The 24,713-nt window shown below is 38.9% G+C and overlaps 1 protein-coding gene across 5 annotated transcripts in view; it reads left to right on the forward strand.

Moving 5' to 3' along the window:
* The window catches only part of camk2g2 (calcium/calmodulin-dependent protein kinase (CaM kinase) II gamma 2), an 89,086-nt gene that overhangs the window by 18,497 nt on the left and 45,876 nt on the right, over positions 1-24,713 (forward strand). For all 5 annotated transcript variants that reach the window (XM_040138500.1, XM_040138495.1, XM_040138496.1 and 2 more), the window contains exon 3: positions 22,292-22,351. In XM_040138500.1, the coding sequence (XP_039994434.1) occupies positions 22,292-22,351 (60 nt within the window). The remainder of the gene's footprint in view (positions 1-22,291; positions 22,352-24,713) is intronic.

Consider the following 24,713-nt stretch of genomic DNA (forward strand, 5'->3'; position numbering starts at 1 on the left):
GGCAAGTGGCCACGATACACTATACATGTAAGCATAATAATCCTCTCCAACCTGTGCAGCTGTGCAACACACTCCTTGGAGGACAGTTTGATAACAGTGCGCGCAGCTCATTGCTTATACAAAGCGTTATAAGCCTGCACTGTGTCAAGTCAAGCCCATACAACTCTGACCCTGTGTTTTAAGGTTGGTATTTGCACATACAACAAACAGGACTTGTTCCACAAGCTTCAACATAAATATCAAACACCATCGTGGATTTTGCTTGATGGGGATTGTCCAGCGTTCCTTTCAAATGTAAAATAACATCATTATTTGCTTTTTAGTGTGATAGACTTACTCATGCAGACTGTACAACTATTACTCCACAGCTGTGAGACATGATCTCTGTCAGCTGTCACTCTTCACACAGCTTTACTGGCTGCATTACATTTTTGTTGTGCAATGGACGTGTGCTCATGTGTGTCCCCTCATGTCTTACTATAAGGACTGGCAGTCTCAACACACAATGGAGGTCATCATCCGGTCTCTCTGGGGATAACCAACAGATAAGTCAGTTGCGTGCGTGCGTGTGTGTGTGTGTGTGTGTGTGTGTGCGTGTGTGCGTGTCTCCCTGGAACAGCCGCTCATCAGTGATTAGTTATCACAAAACGAGGATCAAGGCTGCACTCTGACACATCAAGGCTGGAAACCCGGGCAGTGTTATTTATGTGCTGGAATAAAAGTGCCAGTATTTGCCTCCGGATCTATTCTTAGTACTAATTTGAGTGTTGTCATCACAAATCTTTTTAAACATTCCTCTAGCCGGCGGATTATGTCAGCAGCAAAATTAGTATTGGAAACACAGCTGTCACACTCTCCAGTAAGAGCTGGTATTCAAATGTGGCCAGCACAACCAAGTAACTGTTAATAAAAGTCAGGTAAAAAAAAACATTGACGGGAGGTGGAAATATCCATACTCAACTTGTTCACGTGGTAAATTAAGCATAATGTACGTTTCCACAACACTAAAAGAGTACTTCACAGGTTTAGCATTGTCAGATTTAGGATGGATTATTTAAAAAAAAAAAAAAAAAAAAGGATCGAAATTGATGCAGCAGCATCTCTACCTGCAGAGAGATTTTGGTATTTCATTCTAGCAGTGGCTAATGTAGCCCTGAGTTGCTAGTCTCAAGCAGAGGAGTGGGCTACAGAGGTCTGGTAAATGCACTTCTTGCTAACTCCACACCTTCAGATTCCTTTTAATTTTCATGCTAGTCTTGACCCAACTGACGGTACCGTAACAAATTGAGGCTTTTTACGACTTTTTTCACATATGCATTAGTATTCCCCTTTAGTTTCCCTTTAATCCCATCAGCACAGCAGCACTCATATTATAGAATTTCTCTTTCTAACAGAGAGAGTTTTCTTTCACTAATTATTTCCAATTGCTTTTGCGCTATTTTCAATCGCAACAGTTAATGAAACTGCAGCTCTTGTACATGTTTCACATGAAAAGCCTATTGGGCAGTGGAGGGGTGATGCCTTTTTAGCTGCTGGAAGGCCATTAATGTGAAACATCTGCGCAGGAAATGTTGAGTTTCATTGACTGCAGAGTAACGGCAATGTGAAAAAAAAAAATGTTACAACAATGGAAGCGTACTGAGAAATTTGTATATGAATGTTAAGACGCAAAACTTAGAACAGGTGAATGGTGAGTATGACAAAACTCTGTTGTTGTACTGGTTGGAGTTACTGCTGTGAAAATTAATGAATGTGTTACACTGAATGTATCAATACAGCAGGTAAACATAGATTAAGTTTTGAGTTGTATAAACAGCAAATTAAAAGAGAAGCGGATCAGAAAACTGGAAGGATTCTAGCTAAAATATGATGAAATGTACTTTTCAAAGCGAGGAAATTAGAAGTAAAAGCCTGTTTTAAATGAGTTTTGTAAATATTGAGCAGTTAACATCAGGTAATTTGTTTAGAAATAAAGTTCCACAGCATCATGTGTTTCTGGCTACAGTGAAAGGTCAGTTGTCAGTGCTTACCTTGCTTTTTACTTTGGTTAAAAAATGTTAACTCAGTGTCTGACATTGTTCACATTTTCTTAACCTCACAAGCGTCGTATAGTCGTTAATTTAAACTAGCAACAGGGTCACGCTCACAGCTCTAAGGCTGATAAGTTTTTGAATGTGCTTAATGACATATGGCATGGTGAGCTGGCAGTTGTGATAAATCAAATTTACCTTTAATCTCGTGTCATATTTGCGTAGCCACAGTGCACTGTAGTTGAGATAACAGGAAAAAACAGGACTTGCAGCAATGGAAGAAACCACAGGCGGCTGCTGTTTATATTTCGATGTGTTATTACTTTTGGTGTTGCTGTGATGCCAGTGTGTTGCCAGTGCTCCATTATTTTGAAAGAGCAGTAAAACTAAGAACATTAGTTTGGGGTCACTGGACAAAAATGATGAGATGATGATGCAGCACGAATGCTTTCTCAGTACAAAGGATTTTCTCAGTACAAATTTAATGACAAATGAAGGTTAAAAAAGGATTCTGCACAATACCAGAATACTTTTATGTAAAATATTTTCCCTCTTCGGTGCAGGGGTGTTGATTGTTTTTTTTTTTGGCGATGACAGTGTTGGTCTGTTGATCCAACAGATTGCGATTAAATTTGGCTGATGATCCCTAAAGGATGACTCTTTATGACTTTGGTGATCCCCTTTTCATCTATTGCTACCAAAATGTGATCCCCACTTGTCCCAACACTTTATGTAACTTTAGGCTACTTCTAAAACTAACACCCTAACATGGTAAACAGTATGTTAGCATGTCTACAGGTGGCATGGCAGTAGAGTTGTTTGTTGTGTGTCCAGGGTGCCATTTAAAAAAGTTCATTTCATTTTCTGCCTAGACAATCTTGGGAAGCTGACATTTGGAGAACTTCCAAGGCTTGGACCGGTCTTACAAAATATCTGTTTCTTTGATAACAATTCAATCGTATAAGCTTGTGTATATAACAACACAGAGTCAACTACGACTCTCAATGTGCATTTCGGTTATAAACATCCAGTCACAGTGCTTAGTTTCTGTTGCGTGAGCTGGTAATGTTGAGCTGAAGCTAAAGATTATGCGTTGTATAAACATGATAAAACATTCTACATCTTAAAATTGGTTCACTTTTGAATTCTAGGTCAAAATTTGGATGAATTCAGCCACTATGATGCAATGTCTTATTCCCAATATCAGCAACATTTTGACTGTACCAAAGCTCTGATTCATGCCTTCGACTGGCTTCTTTATAGTCACAGCTGCTGTAGCTCGTATTTTTACCATTGGGAATTTACAGTGGACTTCTCCCACCTCACAACTCTACATGCCCAGAGTTAAGGCGTCAGGATGCTCCCAACTGAAGGGCTTGTCAGATCGTTGCATACTGTGTCTGATACTCACTCCCCGACGCCATTCTGACGTCAGATTTAGGATGTCTGTCACGTTATTTATGTACAAATTACTGCACCATTACGAATGCATTTTAAAGAACAACTTCACTGAAAATATGTGCCGCCATCCCCATATTTGAATGATTATGGTATCTCACCACACTCTTTGACGGTAGGCTCTTCACACTACCTTCAATTGTGGTATTTTAAGTATTGTATCAGAGCCGATTCAGGTTTATGCTAATGGTTTGGTATTGCCGAAAATAAAGCCGATCAAAGTTTGATCCTTTCTTACCTGTGCTGTACTGTTCTGCCCACCTCAGCCTGCTAATGTTGCAGTATTGCTCTCCTTTATGACAGCGGGGATCTCCACTATGACCATTTCACTGCGTTTCTCCTCTCTCTTTCTCACTAGCAAAGAATGAATGTACAAAACATTCAGCTAGCAGCTTCTCATTCTTAACATGCGCTAACCATCATTTTCACTGCTTAAAATGATGAAAGTTGTCAGCAGCAGGTCAAATCAGCTGCCGCTAATTAATGCGAATTCTGTGAGTAAGTTGATAACAGGACAAAATTAAACTTGTGTATTGCCATCCTTGTTTGCTCTCTTCAAGCTGGTGTCTGTACTCAGCCAAAGATTGTTTATGAGAGAAAAGAAGCATTACTTTAAAACACCACTGTAGTAGAATGAGTGTTGATCCAACAACTCACAGCAGAGTTCTACATCATCTTTCTAGCTGATTGCTTCAAGTCAGGAGACCCATTGTTCCGGTTAAGCTTTCCTTCATACTTTATCAGTAATTTAAGGATATAAACTCAATAGTTTTGAACCAGGGCTTTCAATATTTGGATCCAAGTAGCTCCTTAAAAATAAGGTATGTCAGAATAATTACGCTTGATATGTTATTTCAGTGTGTCACATACATATTTAATGAACATTTAGGTAAATATCGTAAGTATTGGATCGGACTTGGTGTCAGTATTGGCAGATACCTAATGTTAAAGGACTCAGATGGGCATCAGGGTCAAAAAAACTTGATCAGGACACACCTAATAGGAACTACAGTGCTGTACAAATGTTTTAGGCACTAAAAGTAAAGTGAGGATGCTTTCAAAAATATCACTTAACTTATCACTTAACTTCGTACTGTTAGTGCAGTAAAACCTAAATAATAAAACCTAAATCAAATCGATATTTTGTGTGACCACCCTTTGCCCTTGAAACAGCACCAGTTCTCTCTGGTACACATGCATACAGTTTTCCAAAGAACTTAGCAGATAGGTTGTTCCAAGCATGTTGGGGAGCTTGCTGCAGTTCTTCTGTGGATTTAGGCTGTCTCAGTGTCTTCTGTCTCTTCGGTCTGATTCCTTGTTCTTGTTGTTTATGAAGATCGTTCTTTGACTCTGGCTGTATGTTTGGGCTTGTTGTCCTGCTGCAGAGTGAATTTGGGACTGAACGCCTCCCTGAGAATATTGCGTTTATGGATAATACTCGTAACATCTGAAATGCCTAAAGCTTTTGCACAGTACTGTAGTTTGTTTCAAGCATAGGCCGATCTTTACCTATTAAATGCTCACATGCTGATGTTTAGCATGTTTAAAATCTGGACTAGTATGTATGCTGTCACATGTTATTTCCCTCTGTGTTTGTGTGTGATATGAAATGGTGGTGGTGGTGTTGTATGACTGATGAAGGTTACAGACCAGACGAAGGCTTAGGGGCAGAGAAAGAGACAGACAAAAAAAAAAAAAAACATCCAGTGATCACAAATGAAAGAGACTTACTGTAGATACACAGAGATGGAGGTGTGAGAGGACAAGACTGTAGAGAGACATTGCTAAGGCCTCACTTTTGTCTTCACTACCCGTGCTGAAGGAAGCAAATACTCTAAATCAGTTTGACTATCCGTTGAGTTTTAAAGTGGATAGAAAATTGTTATTTTTATTATTATTATTATTATTATTATTATTAGGGGTAATTCATACACTATTTTAGGGTTGTAACAAATGATGATTTACATTATTGAAGTGATTGTATTAAACGTGAAAAAATTAGAGCTGCAATTGTTAATTAATTAATTGTTAAGGCCAGTTTTCAAGCATTGTCAAACATTTTATGGTTATAGCTTCGCCAATGTGGGTTGTGGACTGTTGGTTGAACAAACAAAGCTTTCTGAAGACATCATTTTGGGCTCTGGGAAATTATGATATTACTTTCTCAGTAGTAAATAATCTGCAGATTAATTGATATTGAAAATAATCTGCAAAAGATATACAATAATTGAAGAATAAGTGCTTCCTGCCCTAAAAAACCTGGTGTAAAACAATGGAAAGGTTTTGTTATTTCTCTTTTTTCCCCCTCAGAAAATAATATGGCTGGATTAATTATGTGGCCAACTTGGTTCATTTGAAAAACTTTCCAGCCCTGTCTTGTGTACTCCAGCATATGGCCTTATTATCCCATAACAACACTGACATAACCCATGCTAGCTTGCCTTTCCATGGGTCAGCACTAAATCCACAGCGTGTATGTGCAGCCTGTCGCCATTCGCCGCGATGCTGACATCTGTTCATTGTAAACAGTCTTCCTTTCAGCGAGGGAGAGAGAGAAAAAAATCTACTTGAAAGTGAGACATAAAAAAGATGCTACTCAGTTGTAGCTTATCGCGGCTGAGATCCATACCATAAATTTAAGCGTCTGACAGGCTTTATATGTATTGTGATGTGTATTGTTAAAACCTAGTCACACCAGAAAGCAAAACCGGATCACCAGCCAGGCATAGGGGGCGTGTGTAGGGAAGGTCAACCCTTGTTGCTAAAAGTCCAATAAATCCACACAGTTTTCTCCAAAGATGTATTCGTACTATTGACTTCTGTAACGGTCTGCAAACTATTCCTCTTTTCTTGGGCAGTTTATAGTTTGACAGAGGAGTTTAAATCAAAGTGAGTGGTGCAACACAGCTCATGAACTGCAGTAGCTTCCTCCATTTTGGGTTCTACAGCCCTCCTTTCCTTTCTTTTGAGGACAAAGAGACTCTAAATTTAAATTTAACTTAAAACGTGTTAAATGAAGCTCAAGCTGGCAACATCATCTCACCATGTATATTTCAAGATCACGCTGTCCCGTCTCCTGTCTGTAACGGGACAGGAGCAGCAATACTGCAGAGTAAAGAACAAACAAACCTGGATTTCACCAGACACTACAGTATTCTGTGAAAGAAGAAAACGTAAAAACGTGATGATCAAGTTCTGGAGTTTTGTCTTTTTTCTAGGATTTTTAAGTGGATTTATGAACATTTATTCACTTCGGACATCACAGATAATAATATAATTAGAAAGTGTAAGCCACACTGAATATAAACCTGTTTGTTATGTCAGTGTGCTCAAATTTGACTGCTATTGCCTGAACTGTGTGTCATACTCTCTGCTGCAGCTCCAGCTGCCGACTGAGTTGAAACGGGTGACAAAAAAGCAAGTTAAACTATAATAACTGGTTAACTTGCCGGTGTTTTCACCACATGTAGTATCTTTGTCTCTCGTCTCTCCCTCCCTTCAACTCTGGTAGAGTTCACAGTTTGAGAACCTCTGGTCGAGAAGATTAACATTTCAACAGCTCTCCCGTAGTTAACGTAGTTATCTGTGCTCAAATAATTTGACTATTATCAGAGTAGGATAATATTGTAATTACTGACATTTGTCCTGAGGACACCTTAACCAGGTTATCTTACTCCTATTAAGGCTTATGTGAATAAGCATAAATTAATTAACAGAGCTCAATTACTTGTTAATGTTTCATATTACTCTTGTCGTGTACTGTGCAGTATATACCCCCTATTTTTTGTGTTTTCATTCCGTGCTTGCGCCACAAAGGTCACTGAGTTAATAAGACGAAAGTAGAGTGTCTTGAAAAGTAGTGCAGCAGGAGAAGTGGTGTTAGAAAAAAAAACAACATTTTTTTTGGTGTAATGCTTAATTATCTATTCAAACTAATAAAGTTTCTGTCCAGGTAAATACTCTATAAATACTAAATACTCTCTATGTTACTCTGAAATAAGCAAATCACATCTACAAACGCTGCTACTGCACAAGAGTGGATCACATTACTGTTTTTAATTAGTAGCAGGTGCCAGCTATAAAAAAAGACTGGGAAGTCGTCAATTTTAATGGCATTTTCACAGCAATTTTTGAAATGACTTGCGCTTAAGTGACCAAATCTTCTGTTCCTGGGTTTCAGGGAAAAAGAAAAGTTCTTTGACAAGTTTGATAAAAGGAGCAGTCTCAAATCATGACATGACAGCTGACCATAAGGGACACATAAAGTATAAAGGAACTTGGCAAATACTACCAGTTTGTTTATTGTTAGTCATTTTTCATGACGTTTTTTTTTTTTTTTTTGTCTGTAAAAGTTTAGAAGTCAAGTGAAAAATGCCAAACTTTCCCAGAGCCCAAGGTGATGTCTTTTAAATAGCTTGTTTTCCTCGACAAACAGTCCCACACCCAAGACACTCAATTTACAAGGTTGTAGAATGACATAAAACAGAGAAAAGCAGCAAATAGTCACATTTGAAATTTTCTTTAATAAACGACTTAAAAGATGAATCTGTTTTCAAAAGTTGTCGATTGTTTTTGTGTCTGCTTATGGGCTGCAGCTAATGTTTATTTTTGGCTAAATGTCAGAAATCTAGGACAAATTATATAAAGGCCAATTTGACGACTTTTAGTTGCAGTAACACTTTATTTAATCCCATTATTTAGCATTTATAAGCAGTTCATAAATTACGGCCAACTAATTTATCTTCATTATCGATTAATCGATAAAATCGTTTGGTCTATAAAACGTCAGAAAATAGTGAAAAATGCCAATTTTCTATTTACCGCATCCCAAGGACATGTATTCACGAGTCTTGTTTGAGTCCACTGACAGTCTTAAAACCAAGGGTGTCCAGTATAAAGTCATATATGATAAAGAAAAACATAAAATCCTCACATTTTAGAAGCTGGAACCAGCAAATGATTGATTTTTGCTTGAACACAATAATGTAGTTGGAAGCAGATATGAGGCCTTTTAAAGTGTTTATCGATGTATTTCTCAACACCTATTACTCCTTTTGTGAGGAACCCACGACTGGATGCTGGTATACAAACAGACAATGAATGACAATATAATATAACACAGTTGTAATTTTTTCTTATCTGCTTGTAACTACATTGTGTTATAAGCATTTATATGTTTATATACTGCTTATGAATGATAAATAGTAGGCGGTTAGAGTCAAGAGTCACAAGATGCTTGCTTTGTCTGAGTATCAGTCCAAAACCCAAGGATATTAAGTTACTATCACATAAGATAAAAAAAAAAAAAAAACCCATCTGAAAAGCTGGAACCAATTAATGTTTGGTATTTTCGATTGAAAAATTACAAAAACGATTAATTATAAAAATGGTTGGCGATTCATTTTCTTAGATCGAATCAGTCTTTTAATGTGGTAGGATGTGCTCCATGACTGTTGTGTAAAAGAGCTGCCAGAGGCCTTTCAGGCAAAGGTCAGGACCCTAAAAGTAACCTCATTCCTCCTTTATAAAGGACGTGTAAATCCCCCCCATCTTTTAGGATTATAAGGAAGAGTCCATACCCCCTTCTCTCTTTTCACAATGCCATGCAGCAACCTGATGTTAATGGTCTCTCCCAGCAGGTCAGCTAAGGTCTGTTTAAGCCTCATTTATTTGCCTCAACTTAACACACCCAGTGCGCCACCCACACTGTCTGAAGACTGTTTCTTTAAGCGTGCGGAGCATAATGCAGAACAGAGAACATTAAATTGAAAAACAAAATGAGAGGGAAGAAGGGTACACAGTGTGTCACTACATGTTTTGGTTGAGTTAGTCTGATATCTCTCAGACCCCAACACACACAAACACACATACAGACTAATGAGCTGCTGTTTTTGATCCTAAATTTGAGAACAGAAAAGCATGTAAGAACAATGACTGAACAAGTCCTGTTCTCATAATCATGAGTTTGACTTTGCTACAGCGCATTTCACAGTGTGAACACACGACTTGTGTTCAGAGCAAAATTTGAAACGACTGGGAGCAACCATGGGGTCAGAACAACATTAAACTTGAATGACGGTATTTTGTAGATGAGGCAAGCTTGAGAAGTGGAAATAAAGGAGCCGTTTACTACAGCTGTGCATTACAAGTAATGAAAGATGTTTGACTTTTGCATTACACTATGCTTTGAACTGGAATAATCAGGAAACGGAGGGGAAGCAGGTTCATCTAAACAAACGTAGCCAGGTGGGAAATGCTTCAGTTCTTATTGACGTCATATGGGTATCAGCGCAGAGAGGGACCGGGAAACCGGAAGCCAAACTAGTTTACCACGGGGCTGACCTGTGCAAATTCCACGGAACACTTGGCTCTTTTCTGAAGGTAAATAACCTGTAAAATAATCCTTTTGCATAAACACTGAAAAGTGATGTGTACAAGCACATTGTGTCTACCAACTGGAAAGTACTTGCTGGATGTCAAAAGAAATGCAGACATCTGTCTAAGGCCCAATCCTGAGAAAAATTTGTTTTAATGGAGGCTGACTTTTACCTTCACCTAATGGTTGCGTCTTCTAGGAAACTCGTTGCAATCTAGGTTAACATCCAAGAACTATTACTTTGTTCGTTTTCACATGTGTTAACATTGTGGTTTCATGGTTGTGATTTTTCTTGTAAAGTGGTGTGTGGTGTCTGCCACCTATTTATTTGTGCACCTGGACTGCTAGTTAGTCACATGTTTATACATTCATTGCAGGATTTTATACAAAACCACAAAAAATGTGGTCTCTTTGCTTTATCAGGGAAGAGTGGCTGGAGTTGTTTCTGTACTTGTAGTTTACAATATTTTAGCACTCTCATGTACTTAGACTCTTGTCTTTCTTCAGTCTTTTCTTTTTCTACTCTTTTCATCCTCATGGCTGAGTTGTGGCAGTGCACTAGGTCCATCTCTGGGGTCCGGTAGAGCGGCATCGGTGTCTGTCTCTGTCAAACTAGCATACTGCAGAGGATGGATGAAAAAAGTGAATGGTCGGATGGTTTAGAGGGTGAGACGTTTTGAGGATTGGTTTTTAGTCCTGACCAGTGTTGGGTGAGTTATTTGAAAGCTGTAATCATTACACGTTACTCATTGAAAAAGTAATTACATTACTTTACTAATTACTCAGCAGCAAAAATAATGTGTTACTTTGCTCTTTACTTTCATTAGTCAGCTGTCAGCTCTGTCAAAAGTGCCTGTAAACAACTTCAAATCCTTCAAACCGACGTCACATCTTGTGAATTTTAACACACGTAGAAATAGAAAACAAGTCGTTTCAGTTTAACAAGCAGGCAACCGCACAGTCTGGAGGGATTTACTGGCCATCCAGCAGCTAGCGTAGCCTCGGTGACTGCACACAGCTCACCAAAAGTCCCAACCTCAGAAGCTCAGTTACACACCCTCCAACTTTAAAAAAACCAGAGACTCCTGAATGTACGTGTACCCATAGCTAACATTTGTCACATCAACCAAGAACGCACAGGATTTCAAAAAGACACCCTTTGGATTTACCTGGAGTTGCATTTCTCCTGTTTCAGTTGAGGCTCCCACCTACCCCACACCTCAGCCATATCCCGGACCAGTCTGCCCACTGAACACAGAAAAAACTGATATCAACCCTCCATCAAACTCCCAGTAAGACAGTGAACAACCCAACCCCCAAATGTCAAAGTAACAGAGCGTCACTGGGATTAGTAACTGTAGTGAAATGACTGAATTTCAAATTGCAATCGTTTGAAAAAGTCTATCAAAAGTAATCACATTACCGTAAAGCGTGCAAGTAATATGTTACTGCCCAACACTAGTCGTGACTGGCGATTAATAATTGAAAAATAGTAGAGAATGAAAGAAGTACCATCTTAATGCTGGTGGTTAATGCTTATAGCCACAAGTATCACATTTTGGGTTTCATTACCATCGTTGGTATTATCACCACTGCCATCAGTCTTGTGACATTATCAACACTGTCTTTATCTTTCCCCTTGCTATCCCCTCCATCGCTCCTCATCATGTTTACGTCATTACGCTGTTGGCTTTGAGTAGGTGGCATGAGCCTCAGCTTTGGCCCACTGACACCAGACTGACCTCTCACAGCGACGGGACGTCAGACTAGAGTCACTTGTTGATGGCGGAAGCAGTGACGGGAAGGGAAAGAAAGAGAAATCTTATGAAATCATTGTCATAAAACTCGCCTTCTCGTTTCTCTGTACGCCTCCCATCTCTCACTTTCCGTCTCATTGTGTCGCTGTCTATATGCTTAGTGATGCAGGGCAGGCCAGGTCAGTGGGATTCAGGGCTGTAAGCTGGAGGAGGATTGGATCTATTTATAGTCTTGTCTGCTCTGGCCCACATTGACCTGAAGTCTCTGTCTGTTTTTCTTTCTCTCTGCCTGTCGGTTTCTGTCAGTCTGTCATTCATTTATCTCATATCAGTTGGTCTTCCTTTTAATCTTGCCTTTCCCTCAGATAGGGAGACATTACATTACAATGTTTTACAAGCTCTACCACACATTGCAGCAATGTCCTTGAGATGCTCACGCACATACTCATGTCTCGTTTCTATAAAATGTTCATCTAGTTTTCTTAGTTTAATTGGAATGAGGGCAAAAACTACATCGGTCAGTTTCCCTATCGAGCCAAACACTGATCCTGAGAAGAGCTACAGTATATATTAGTTTAAATTATGGATTAATAACTCTGATGCTTATTTTTTGATTAATCAGTTAATCGATTTGTCTATAAAATGTCAAAAATGATGACAAATGCTAATCTAAAGATACTTGAGCTCAACGTAATGACTATGTTTAATTTGACTGGCCAGCAGCCAAAAAACCCTGGTTACTTTAGAGTCTGTAACTAGGGAATCTTTAGTAGTTTTTTACTCGATAAATAACTTGATTGTCAATTGATTGGATTAGAAAATTGACAGGGAATTTTTTGCATTTATCAAGCTAAAATGCCAATATATTTTCTGGTTCCAGCTTATTAAACGAGAGAATTTTCTGCATTCCTTTATCTTATACGGTAGTAAAAATAAATATCTTTTGGCTTTGGACTGAAGGACGAAGCAAGCGATTGGAAAACACTATCTTGGGCTTCCATGACTTTTACCCTATATTTTAGATAGTGTCGTCTTAAAATAATTAGCATTTTGCCAACAGAAAATCAAGTGTCGTGTAAAATCTATTATGTTACATACTGTACATGCCTTATAGTTTTTTAAATATTGGATACATTTGCTGATACCATTCCTCCGGATGGTAGCAGTGTAATGTCTCATATTAGTATCATCACTTAATCTGAGAGAGTTTTCTATCATTTGGTCAGGGACACACCCAGTTTCATCCAGTGTGTTTGTTTCTGAGAGAGACTCATACAATCAGAGTGTGCAAAAGTTGTCTGTGTGTGTATGGCTTGTGTTGTTTGGCGTGTGTGTGTGTGTCTGCAGTGAGGGAACAAGGCTGAGAGCCATGCTTTTAGCAGTGCTCAAAGCGCAGTTTTCACTGACATGACTGGAATGTCACTAAAGGCTTCAAATGGAATCATTAAGTTATCTAATGGCTTTGCTCGAATGTAGAAGATGTGTGCAACAACACACACACACACACATACACACACAAGTGCATCGATGCACTCTAATACAATATACTACTTGAAGTGTAAGCACATGTCAAAAAACAAAACCGCCTCCAACAAAAAGTAAACACAAAAAAAAATCGCTGCCATGTGTTCCCCTTCACCTCCCAGTCACCCCGACACGCTCACACTCACACGCACACACCACACACACACACCACACACACACACATGCACACACACATGCGCACATTCTGGCCTGAAGATTAGGTGAGTGCAGATCTTTACGGTAAAAGACCACGCCAGTATGATTTCAAGTTTTACTTCCTCAACCACAAAGCAGGCCAGTTTTGTATTCAGGCTTTACTTTTGTAATTGTTGGATGTGTTTATTCCAAACGTTAATTTCTGTAATGCATAGAAATAAATTAATAGACCTGCTTATATTGTGAAATCCATCTCACTGAGCATCAGATCTTCATGCTCATGTGCCATTTTGTGTTAGATCGTGCTGAATGATTTCAACAAAATATCTAATTGCAGTTTTTCTGACCAATACTGCTAATATTCCAATTGGAATTGTGATTATTTTCTAGAAATTACTCTTCAGACCTCATTTGTGGTTTAGTTTTTTACCAAGCATAATCCTAACTTGACCTTGGATCTGCACAAAATAATGCAGCTGTTTGTTGCCGACGTCTTATCAGAGTTCCAGAGTTTCAAAATAGTCAGAGAAAAGTCAATTTTTGAGGAGTCATGCCTGGCTTCCTGTAGAAAAAAACTTACCAATTTTCCTAACATTTATTAAGAAATTACATTTAGCACATTAAATCAACAGTCTACTTATGTAACTGTATACTGGAAATACTTTAAATAGATCTTAAAACTGACAAAATTAATGTGGATTTGATGTTTATTGTGATGGATTACACAATTTAGCAGCTTTCAAGAGCCTGCTAATTGATTTTCATATTTAAAATGAACTAAAATGTAATAAAATGAAACCAATGAATGCCTAGAGTGGCAGAGGAAATGCATACAAATTTGTAAAGCCATCATGGTTTCCTACATGGTCAGTTGTATATAATATAAAGTATAAGTGATTTTTAGCAAATATGACCAAACCTCAAAAACCACTGGTGCAATAGAAGCTATATCTATCAGTTTATGATTGTTGTGAGCATAAATGAAGCATATTTCTGCATAAATAAATAGATAAACCGTAGTACTTGTAATGTTAAACGGTTTGGCATTAAAAAAATAAATTCCAGGCACTCAAGTTGATGGTTGAAAATAAACATACGAAACTGTAATTGCACTGTAGCACTTGATACATTTATGCTTCTTAAATAATTGTTTAGCCATTTTAGGGTTTGTTTCTATCTAAAAATACACAAAAATTGGCCATTTATTGTAGATGACTGTTTTACAGTGTATGATTTATCCCAGAATCACCTGTATTGGGTTGCTTTCAATAACCTGGGCAATGTGTCGTAAGAGTATTGTAGGGCTAGTTGTATGCGACTACTTTGGAACAATAGCAGCTGTGCATGAGTGGCTCCATGATAAAGCTGTTTAAAATGGAGAAGCTGTTCCGTGTGCGCTGGTTGTGTCTAATCAGCGACTCATCATGCTAATATCTAGCTATGCTTAGGGAGCAGATTGCCAGGTTTATTCCAATCAGACGACGAAGAACAGTACATGGCAACTGTGATCTTTGTTGACTCAGGCTGCTCGGTCTCTGACAGTCCCTGAGGAGAGGAGACTTTGGCAGAGCTGCAGACTGACACAATGACTATTTAAAGACTGGTAGTGACAGTTGTAATCTTGACAATAGCTGTCAAAGCTGTGATATGCACACCCTAAATAAACATTTGATTATTTTGATAATGAAATCTTTTTGTCTTCTTTTGAAATACTTGCTGTATGGTTGGTCTTTTTTGGGAAAAAAATCTCCAGTGAACAGGGTTTTTGGTGCAGCTGGAAGGAGGAGAAGACGACACCATGTTTGTTAGCAGCTAGATGAACTCCCAATTCAGCAACAAAATCTGCAGACAGTGCAGAGCAAAATCACCACAACAGTGACCACTTGGCAGCAAAATGTAAGAATTACAATGTCAAAGTTTACCCGACAGTGTTTTTGGTCTTGGTGTTTACACTTGTGTTCAGTTTGTTGGCAGTTATTGTAAAGTATGTGGATGTGGGCAGAAAGAAGCCATCCATCCATCCATCCATCCATCCATCCATCCAGCCATCCATCCGTCCATCCATTCATCCACTGCTGCAGTCTGTTCAGATCTTCTAGATGAGATAATAATAAGTGGAGGGCTGGATGGATAAATGAATAATGTGCCACGCCGTCGGTCAACACTCAGTCCGTTTGGGCTAAGTGCTGTGTGTTCTTCTCTCCAGAGATATCACTATGATATCACAGCATCACTCTGGAAAGCTATGAAAAGGGATAAATTCATTGAAATAGACATTTTAAATGTGTGTTCATAGTGTTGCTGTTGTACAAGCATGTGTCGGAAAATTATGAAAAGCAGTGAGCTTTGGCAGAGCAGTGAGTTTATGTAACTACTGCAACACAATGCCAAATCTACACCGAGTTGGCAGTTTATTAGGAACACCTAGCTAAAACCTAGGCAGTCTAATACAACAGGGCTACAATAAATCCTACCTTTATGACAGCTTAAAAACTAGTTTCAAAACAAGTCCAAAAACTAGTTACTAATTCCAGAACTACTGGGTAGTTTGGTTAAAACTGTCTTCAGTTTCCCTGCATTTTCCTTATTTATAGTTTTGTTTGGTTTCAGCCAGTGAACTGCAGCCTTGGTAGATTGTTTTCTTTTGGTTTTGTTGAGTATTGTTTGATCGAGCTCAAGCTTCATCCCATTCTATTTCCTGTAGTTGAGCAGTATGTTTTGAGGACCTTTAATGGTCTATTAATTCTGAGCTCCTAACGGACTGTGTTGGGGAATCCCTCCATTATGTTAATCTAATATGTGATATTCGATGTTTAGGTTTGATGATCAAATTGCCCTGTGTGTTGATTTTATTGAAGGCTACCTGGCTGTGGGGCTACATTGTCATATGGGATTGAATGGCTATTACCACAACAGTAAGACAACAACATTTTGAAAACAGTTATACATACTGATTACATTAAGTCTAGGTTTACTGAAGAGCTGCAAGTTTGGGACAAAGGGGGCGCCATTGGAGCCTCTAATTGGCCCCTTTTCAATTAGTTTTGTCCCTCGCTTCTAATTACTCTCTACTGGTTTTGTTGGTTCTATAAAAAGCACCCAATTCTGCATTTGTATTTGACACTGATCAGCTTCTGTTAAGCTGTAGTCAGTTTCTCTTGTTTCCATTCTCTTCTATTCAATTTGGTCTTTTGAAGCCTGTTCCTATTCTCTCATCTTTCTATTGAAACTCCTCACTCAGCTTCTGGTGTTTCTAAGCAGCCAGCTGCCATGACTGTCTGCCATCACAAGCATAATAAAGCCGTCATCTCAGGCCAGCATTGAAAAATAGCCCTATTTTTGCAGACAGATCCAACTTCTAAGAATACAAGCAGCCAAAATAGCCCATTATGGCTCTGAGAAGAAGGTTGAGGAATGTCTGCAGTATGCTTTGATTTCTCATCCTCTGAACACATGGTCAGATTAAAGTTTCTGTGTGTGTATCTGTGAGGTCTGAACAAAAGCATGGATATTGAACAGCACAGGCATTCATGTCACACATGTCTGTATAAAGACAAATGCCGGATAAAAGCTGCAGCTGATTGGCTTAACCCTATGGGTCAGAGGTTCGGGGTCAGCATCGGGATTTGTGTGTGTTTTATCCCTCCATGTGTTTTCCTGCAGGAGCTTGTTGGTGATGAGGACAACAGATTTAATAGGAAATCAATGCATAAACCTTTTACATCTCTAATCAAGAAGTGACTTTACACCCACGGGTCCCACCTTTAAATCAGCGACAGCTAGTGGTGAACATGGAACGGCTGTTTTTTCTTTCTTTCTATCCAGTTAGATATGACTGAGCATGCATGTACATTACTTTGATAGCAATGTGATGTTGATAAAGTTACATGCATTCACAGAAAGCACAGGGGGAGGTGAGGGATATGCTAAGAACCTAGGAAAAACAAGTAGCCCACATGAAAAACATTGCATATGTACAATTTCAAGTGTCCATAAAATAAAGGCTCATCTGGCCACCTTTTTCTCAAGACTTTGGGACCACGTTCAGGTCGCATTTAATCAACATTAGTGCTGCAGCTAAAATTATCTTCATTGTTGATTCCAGAGCTGAAATGATTAACTAATAGGTCAATTGGCAGAAAATTAATCTGCAGCTAGCTACTCTGATAATCGATTAGTAATTTTGTTCATTTTAAAAACAAAAATGCCAAACATTCACGTCTCCCAGATTCTCACGTACGGGGATTTGCTTTTTCTTTTTCATGTCGGTGTAAAATATCCATTGGTTTTGAAATCTTGGTCAGACAAAAGGTAATAGTCATTTGCAGCCTTAGTCAAGTCATCTTTTGCTTGTTCTTTCAATTAATTTATTTAATTGTTGGGCCTATAAAATATGAAAAAAGTGAAAAAAATGTTTCCCAGAGTCCAAGGCGACGTCGTTATTTCTGTCTTCTTGCAGATGTATGTTCTTTAGCCTGACATATTGATTAATTTACTAATCATTTCAGTCCTAATTTACAATATTTTTTGCAACATCCTCATTGTTCTCATCACAAAAGTCTTTCTGCAAACAGCAGCAAAACATTTCATCCTGAATGTTAAAAGTGAGCAGATCGAGGTTTGTGATAAATATTGAGGTTCATTGAATTAGGATAGAATGCTTGAAATGCTAGCCCTCCACAATGACTATACTTTAAATAAATAGTAGTAAATGGTTACTAAAGTGTCAGTTCAGTTTGACCGTCGAACCATAGCCCGTGCTATTTAACTGTCATACGTATTAAATGATTTGTATGAACACAAGGCCCAAAAATGACATATTTACAATATAGTCATGGAATTGATTTTCCATTTGCCTTTTAAACGCCCCTCAGTGTTTGCTGTGGAGGAAGGAAGTATTTCCTATTCACTTTTCCTGTCTGTGTTTTTCCAGCCAGTCCGGGGATTTGAACAAACTGAACTCCATTCTCTTAGCCGGGTTCAGTGATTACAAACAACTTTTAGTTTCCTCTCCAGTGGTGTCTTAAGTGTGGGATTTCTGGTTTCGATCCTAACTGCTGCCGCAGGTGTCAGAGTTTACTTACTGCACAACTCCAAGTGATTGACCTCTTGCCAAAGATTAGGATACAATGTGCTGACTGCCATTTGCACATTAAAGCTTGTGTTTACACTTTAGATAGGAGAGATAGCTACACAATTAACAACCATTACTTTAGTTTGCTGACTCACTGGGGTTGAACTTGGTCACCATAGAAATTTTCTCCTGACAGGTTTAAACAAGACTCTTCTCTTCTCTTCACATTTCCAAAAAGTTATTGAAATAAAATGCAGATCAGTGATTGTTCCTGTCAGCTACTGTTATGAGAATATATTTGAGGACACAATAAGATTAGATAATTACTCCAGCACTAATAACTCTGAATTGTCATTGCATTTCTTTGCTCCTTTTCACCTTGTTCGCATTTGTGCTATTTTAACAATTTAATTTGTCGCCTCTGATTCACTGGTACCTGTGGTGTTTTAATCAGGTGTGGATAAAGAAGGGATGATGCAAAGAGGGTCACTGTCGACTTTGCAGTTATGTAGCAGGATATGTTTCCCAGACACGTTTGACTTTTGTTTTTTACTTTTTGGGCTTGGTAGTAATGTATTTGTTCTAGACCACCGTCAGAGACCACCTGATGCAGTCATTCTTTTTATTTTTGGGCTTTCTGGTGGAGTTTTTCAGTGGAGTCATGTAACAGCAATTGGCAGCAAGCCGTAGGTTCTTTGTACTCTACAGTAGAAAACAATGCAGGTAATAAAACATCTAATCAAAGTCCTGTCCATCAGTCTGTCTTGTACCTTCACATATTTATCTATAAGGATTCTGTGAGCTGTCTTTTCTCTCCCGATACAGATTTTGATACCAAGACCCAGGGTGTCTACCAGTACTGAATGCTGATGTGATACCAATGCTGACTTCTATTTGTTTTCCCCCAAATTTTAAATCTGTCTGACAACTATCTCACCCCTTGGTACTCTTTGAGATAATTAAAACTTACATTTCTAACAAAGACATTGATGAAGAAACTCTATTAAATGCTTTTCGATCTTGTCTGGACAATACCTGATTCACTTAATAAGGTCAGTGTCAGGACCAGTACTGGTGCAGCTGTAGTCATTAATATGACGTCTTTACCTGCCACTGCTAAGCCCAAAAATGTGTTATTAAGGATTTTTTTTTTTTAAATGCAGGTTTTATCAATGTAATTTGAAAATGTCCATAAAAACAGGTTGGGCCAGAGTCAGTATTGCTCGCAGCTTTGGCAGTAAGATTACAAGAGCTCTTCTTACGTTTGTACATAGCCTGTAGCCTCTGCTTTAGGGTGTGTTTGCACCCTTGTGTCAGCTGTATATGCAGTTGTGTTTACACTATGAATGAGTACACTGGTGCACAAGAGTGCACGCTACAGAATAGTAGAAACAGTGAATATTATAGATACATTACTGAAGAAAATGTATTAAATGTGGATTAGTCATGTCTGGCTTTTTATCAGTATGAAAACTTTGCCCCCTTTGCCAAACTGAAAAACGTTTTGCAAGATCAAGGCTTTTTGTTTTTCTGAATACTTTTTCATTTAAAAATTTTGTCCATAAAAACAGGTAAATGGAGATGTATCTATGGGCAAATGTAGCTAGCTATTTGGACAATGTTTGTGCACTTGTGATCACTGTACATGCAGGCATGTTTGTGCTATGAACACGTATAGTGGTGCATGTGAGTGCATGCTATATTAAGTAGTAATTTGTTTTAGAAGAGAGGCAATTAATCGGATATACAGACAGGAAAGACAGACAGAGAGAGGGAGAGAAGGATATGACCGCAACAAAGGTCGCTTCTCCAGGGCTGCAACTAACAATTATTTCATTAATTAATCTGCTGATTATTTCCTTGATTAATGAATTTATTACTTTGACTACAAAATATCAGAAAATGGGGAAAAATTAGGAAAATATATATCTATTCCATAGTAAAAGGAAATGCATTCAAATGGCTTGTTTCATTGGACGAACACTTTAAATACCAAAGATATTCAGTTTATTCAGTGATTTTTGAGCAAGAAAAGCAACAGATGAACAAGCAAATTTTCTGCATTTTTGCTTGGAAACGACTAAAATGATTGTTTGGTTATCAAAACAGTTGTCGATTAATTTTCTGTCCATTGACTAATCGATTAATCAAGTTATTGTTGCAGCTCTTGTTATATCATATGTGTCTTAACGACTAGTCTGATAGCAAAAATGCCTAAAATTCACGGGTTCCTATTTCTCAGATAATGTTTACTGGTTCTCACAGTCTCCTATGATAGTAAATTGAATAGTTTTGGATTTTGTACTGTTGGAAAAAACAAGCAGCTTGAATATGTCACCTTTTTGGAAATTTTCCACACTCCATTTCCATTTTCTGATATTTTTTGGGCCGTATTGTAGTTGCAGCACTAATGTTTTTGATTATCTAGACACCATGGCACTGCCTAAAGCCTTGGATAGGACAGGGGATTAGGAGTTTCAGTGTCTTTCCCTCTCTGTCGCGCGTACACGCTAAAAACACAAACACACACAGGCATGTGCGCCCACATGAGCAGCCCATCTGGCCCGACAGACAAGCAGCTGTTGGGTGGTAGGAGAGTCCAGTATGATCTTGACCTCTGACACCTTGCGATAGGACATGCCATCGACTATGTCTATCTACTGTATCTGTCCTACAATCTCTGGCCTACATATGCAACTGCGCGCACAGGAACACACACACACACACACACACACACACACACACACACACACACACACACACACACACACACACACACACACACACACACACAGACACACACACATGCTTGTACTTTTATCTTTGTGAGGACACTCATTGATATAATGCATTCCCTAGCCCCTTACCCTAACCTCAACCATTTACGACTGAAAACCAAGTCTTAACCCTCAAACAGCTCTTTGAAGTTGTGAGGACCGGCCAAAATGTCCTCACTCCGTAAGGTCAGTAACTCACGGTGGTCCTCACAAAGATAGATGTACGAGCACATGCACACACACACAAAAAGCACAAGCTTTTTTGCACTTAGTGAAATTAGTGTAGTGGGTCCAACGTTAACATAATCAGTGTCCAGTTAATGATTCTAATGGTGAGGGGAGGACGTGGGCATATGTGTGTGTGTGTGTGTGTGTCTGTATTTGTACACAGCATATAGCTGTCGGTCTGTCTGTCTACTTGTGCAAGCCCATCTTAGCTGAAAGACACTGGCCTCCTAGCTTGTCTGGTTTGCTATATGTCTTACCTTTGTGGCATCCTGTCACTGTTGAAACTATTTTTGCTGCCCCCTCCAGTTCAAGTCCATGGGAATTTGGGGCGCAAAATGGCAGGTTTAGACGAAAACTGTTGCTCTGATTGGAGTAGGAGGAGCAGAGGAGATTGGAGGGAAAGTGAATTAAGTGTGTTTGTGTGTTTTATGTGTTGTAGCTGCGCAGTTAAAAGAAAAATTTTAATCGATTCACATAGTTGCTAGTGCGGGCGTTTTTGAAATCCTCCCAAACAAGATATCGAGTTTTAATGGTTGCAAAAATCTTTGCTTTAGAAAAACTAAACAAATGATTTATTATTTATTAGCACTTAAATATTGAACACGTGTTAAAAGGTTATGTAGAAAGCTGTTTTCAAAACGCTATGTTGCAAAAGTGACACTGAACAAAATGAACTGCAGTCAGATTTAGTGAATGTTATGCTGCCCTTATTGTTGTGTTTTCTTGTACTTTAGTGTTGGTTGTGTGTTCTTCCGTGTTGACTCGCCAAAGTGGGTTTACGAATAGTGTGCTTTCTCCTAGTACTTTGGTCACATGTTGGACAAAAGCAAAATATCACAATTGCTTCTCTCGCTGGTGCTGACATTGTGTCCTTACTGATTCCCCCTTTCTCTGCTCTTTTCTGTCCTCAGATCACCAGAAACTGGAGCGGGAGGCAAGAATCTGTCGTCTGCTGAAACATCCAAACATAGGTGAGTCACCTTTGAGAGCCAACAGAGACTACTGGATCAGTGGAGCAGCAGTCCACAGGTTTCTCTTGTTTGGATTTGTGTCAGACAGAGGACCCAGAGATCAGTGTAGATTTGTCAGTCCCATTAACCCTTGTGTTTTGTTGAACTTCATTCCTCAATGTTTGGAGTCCTATAGACCACACTGCTGCATGTGTAAAAATAAGAATAATTTTACAGCTGCAGTCCCTGAGAACCCCAAACAGAAGTAATGCGTCATTTTCTGCAGTGGTCTTCTGAACCATGCCATCTGTTAAAAATCATGTTTATAAAGATTTCTCATATAATTAGGAAAAAGTTCAAGCATCAGGCTGATACGACAATGTTAAGAGTGTTTTTGAGTGGTGAAAGACGAATCGGAAACACTGCACCTACGCACATGCAAGTGGCGTTTAACCATAAAGTACCATTAACTAACACTGAGGTTTCATCTCAGCGTTCAGTTTAATAATATCACTGAAGCAAATGGCCTCGGATCGTAGGCAAATCAGCCAGTTACCTGAAATATCATGGAGTGGGACATTTGCATGGTGCAACTGGCCAAAGGCCACAGAGGTGAAGTGAATCTGAACACCAACACATGCACAGTCAGCTGGTCGCACCAATACGATCAACACTATGTTTACTTTGTGTACGCTATGTGTGCGTGCGTGCGTGCGTGTGTGTGTGTGTGTGTGTGTGCTGGATGGTAAATGGTTACTAGATATTTGCGTCAATATTCACAGCATCCCTCATGTTTGGTTTAGTTAGTGGAGAGCGGACAGAAGTACTTCTCCTGACAATTGTTTCTTCATTTGACCTTTACGTTGGATTGTGAGAACACCGCATCAGCATTTTGTTTCACATCTCAGAGGTTTGTCTGCAAGCTTGGAAATAAAGCGACTGCCCTCATCAGAAAAAGGCAACAGCACCGGCGGTCTGTTTAAAGACCGGTGTCTTCCTCACAAGTAACCTGTTACTGTGGTCCCCCGAGGAGCAAAGGTAGACGTAGAGTGATGACAAGGTGTGTGACTTTGACGCTCTAGACCGCAGTTAATGTCCCATTCATACAATTATCATTGGTCATTGTTTTTTTTGTTTTTTTTGTTGCATCTGAATTTCAGTAACATGGACAGTCCTTAATCATAATTAACTGGAAAAATACAGATCATATTATGAATAAGTCGTACAGTATGTGCTTATTAGCAGATTTTGCCCTCAAGATGAAGTAATACAGGACAAAATGAATTGAGGGCATATATATAAAGACATACAGTATATAAACGAAGGATATGAAGATTGTTGGGCCCTAACCCCACCTCATATGTGTGTCATTGCACATGTACTGTGTATGTTGAATGTTATGTTCTGTTGTACTGAATCTGAACACACAGACGTGATAAGCATATTTTTTTGATTCAGTGTGACTTACGCTTTGCGAGGATATAATTATCCCAGATTGTCCACACTGAATAAAAAAAGACGGTCCTTATAACTCCAGAACCTGCCCGAGAATCATAATGTTTTTTATGTTTTCTGAAGTATCACTCCAGTGACACTGGTGTGCACATCCATGGATACGTTGCAAACTGGAACTGCTAATAACTAGTTCGGTGTAATTTTAATGGTGCCAGTTTGCCAAAATGTCTGGGGAGGAGGGCCACTAGGGCTGTAGTCAACCAAAGAAAATCTTGGTCGACTGAAATTGTACCTACTCTTCTACTAATCGAATGGTCACGGGGAAAAATAAAATCTGCACATTATCTCTAGATTAACTAAACTGGCCACAGTGCACTGAGTGCACTCTACCTGATAGCCTTATTAACCTAAATGTATTATAAATAAACAATAAGAAGCTAGTGTTTGCAACATATGAAGTCATTTTAACCTAATTATTTTATACTGAAATGATAACAAAAGACTCAGAGCCGACCAGTGTGCACCTGCCCATATTCATATGATTTCCAAAGATAGAACTATATCAACTGGTGATCCCAGCACCAGAACTACTGAGGAACATACACTCAAAGCCTCAAAGGTTAAACAAAAAAGTTGACGGAGCATCCTAACACCAACAAGTAGGCCTAATGTTTTTTGGATGATGAGCCATATTGGTTGTTGAGCTGCGATATGCAAACTGCTGTTTGCAAAGTTTACACTCGTCATTTTGGTTGTCCATTTTAATAAAAATGTAGCCGCACCAACAAATTCTTTGACGTGGTGTAAATTAGTTTGGAGCCGAGTCCGAGTAAAAATTTGTTAAAACGTTCATTAAATAAGTTACACATAGCAGTCTCCATTAGGTTGGGCGAGTTCAAAGTTGTGTTTTCCCAGGTAGTCGGGCCCC

Source organism: Xiphias gladius, chromosome 11, assembly GCF_016859285.1.
Source record: "Xiphias gladius isolate SHS-SW01 ecotype Sanya breed wild chromosome 11, ASM1685928v1, whole genome shotgun sequence".
Classification (NCBI taxonomy): domain Eukaryota; kingdom Metazoa; phylum Chordata; class Actinopteri; order Istiophoriformes; family Xiphiidae; genus Xiphias; species Xiphias gladius.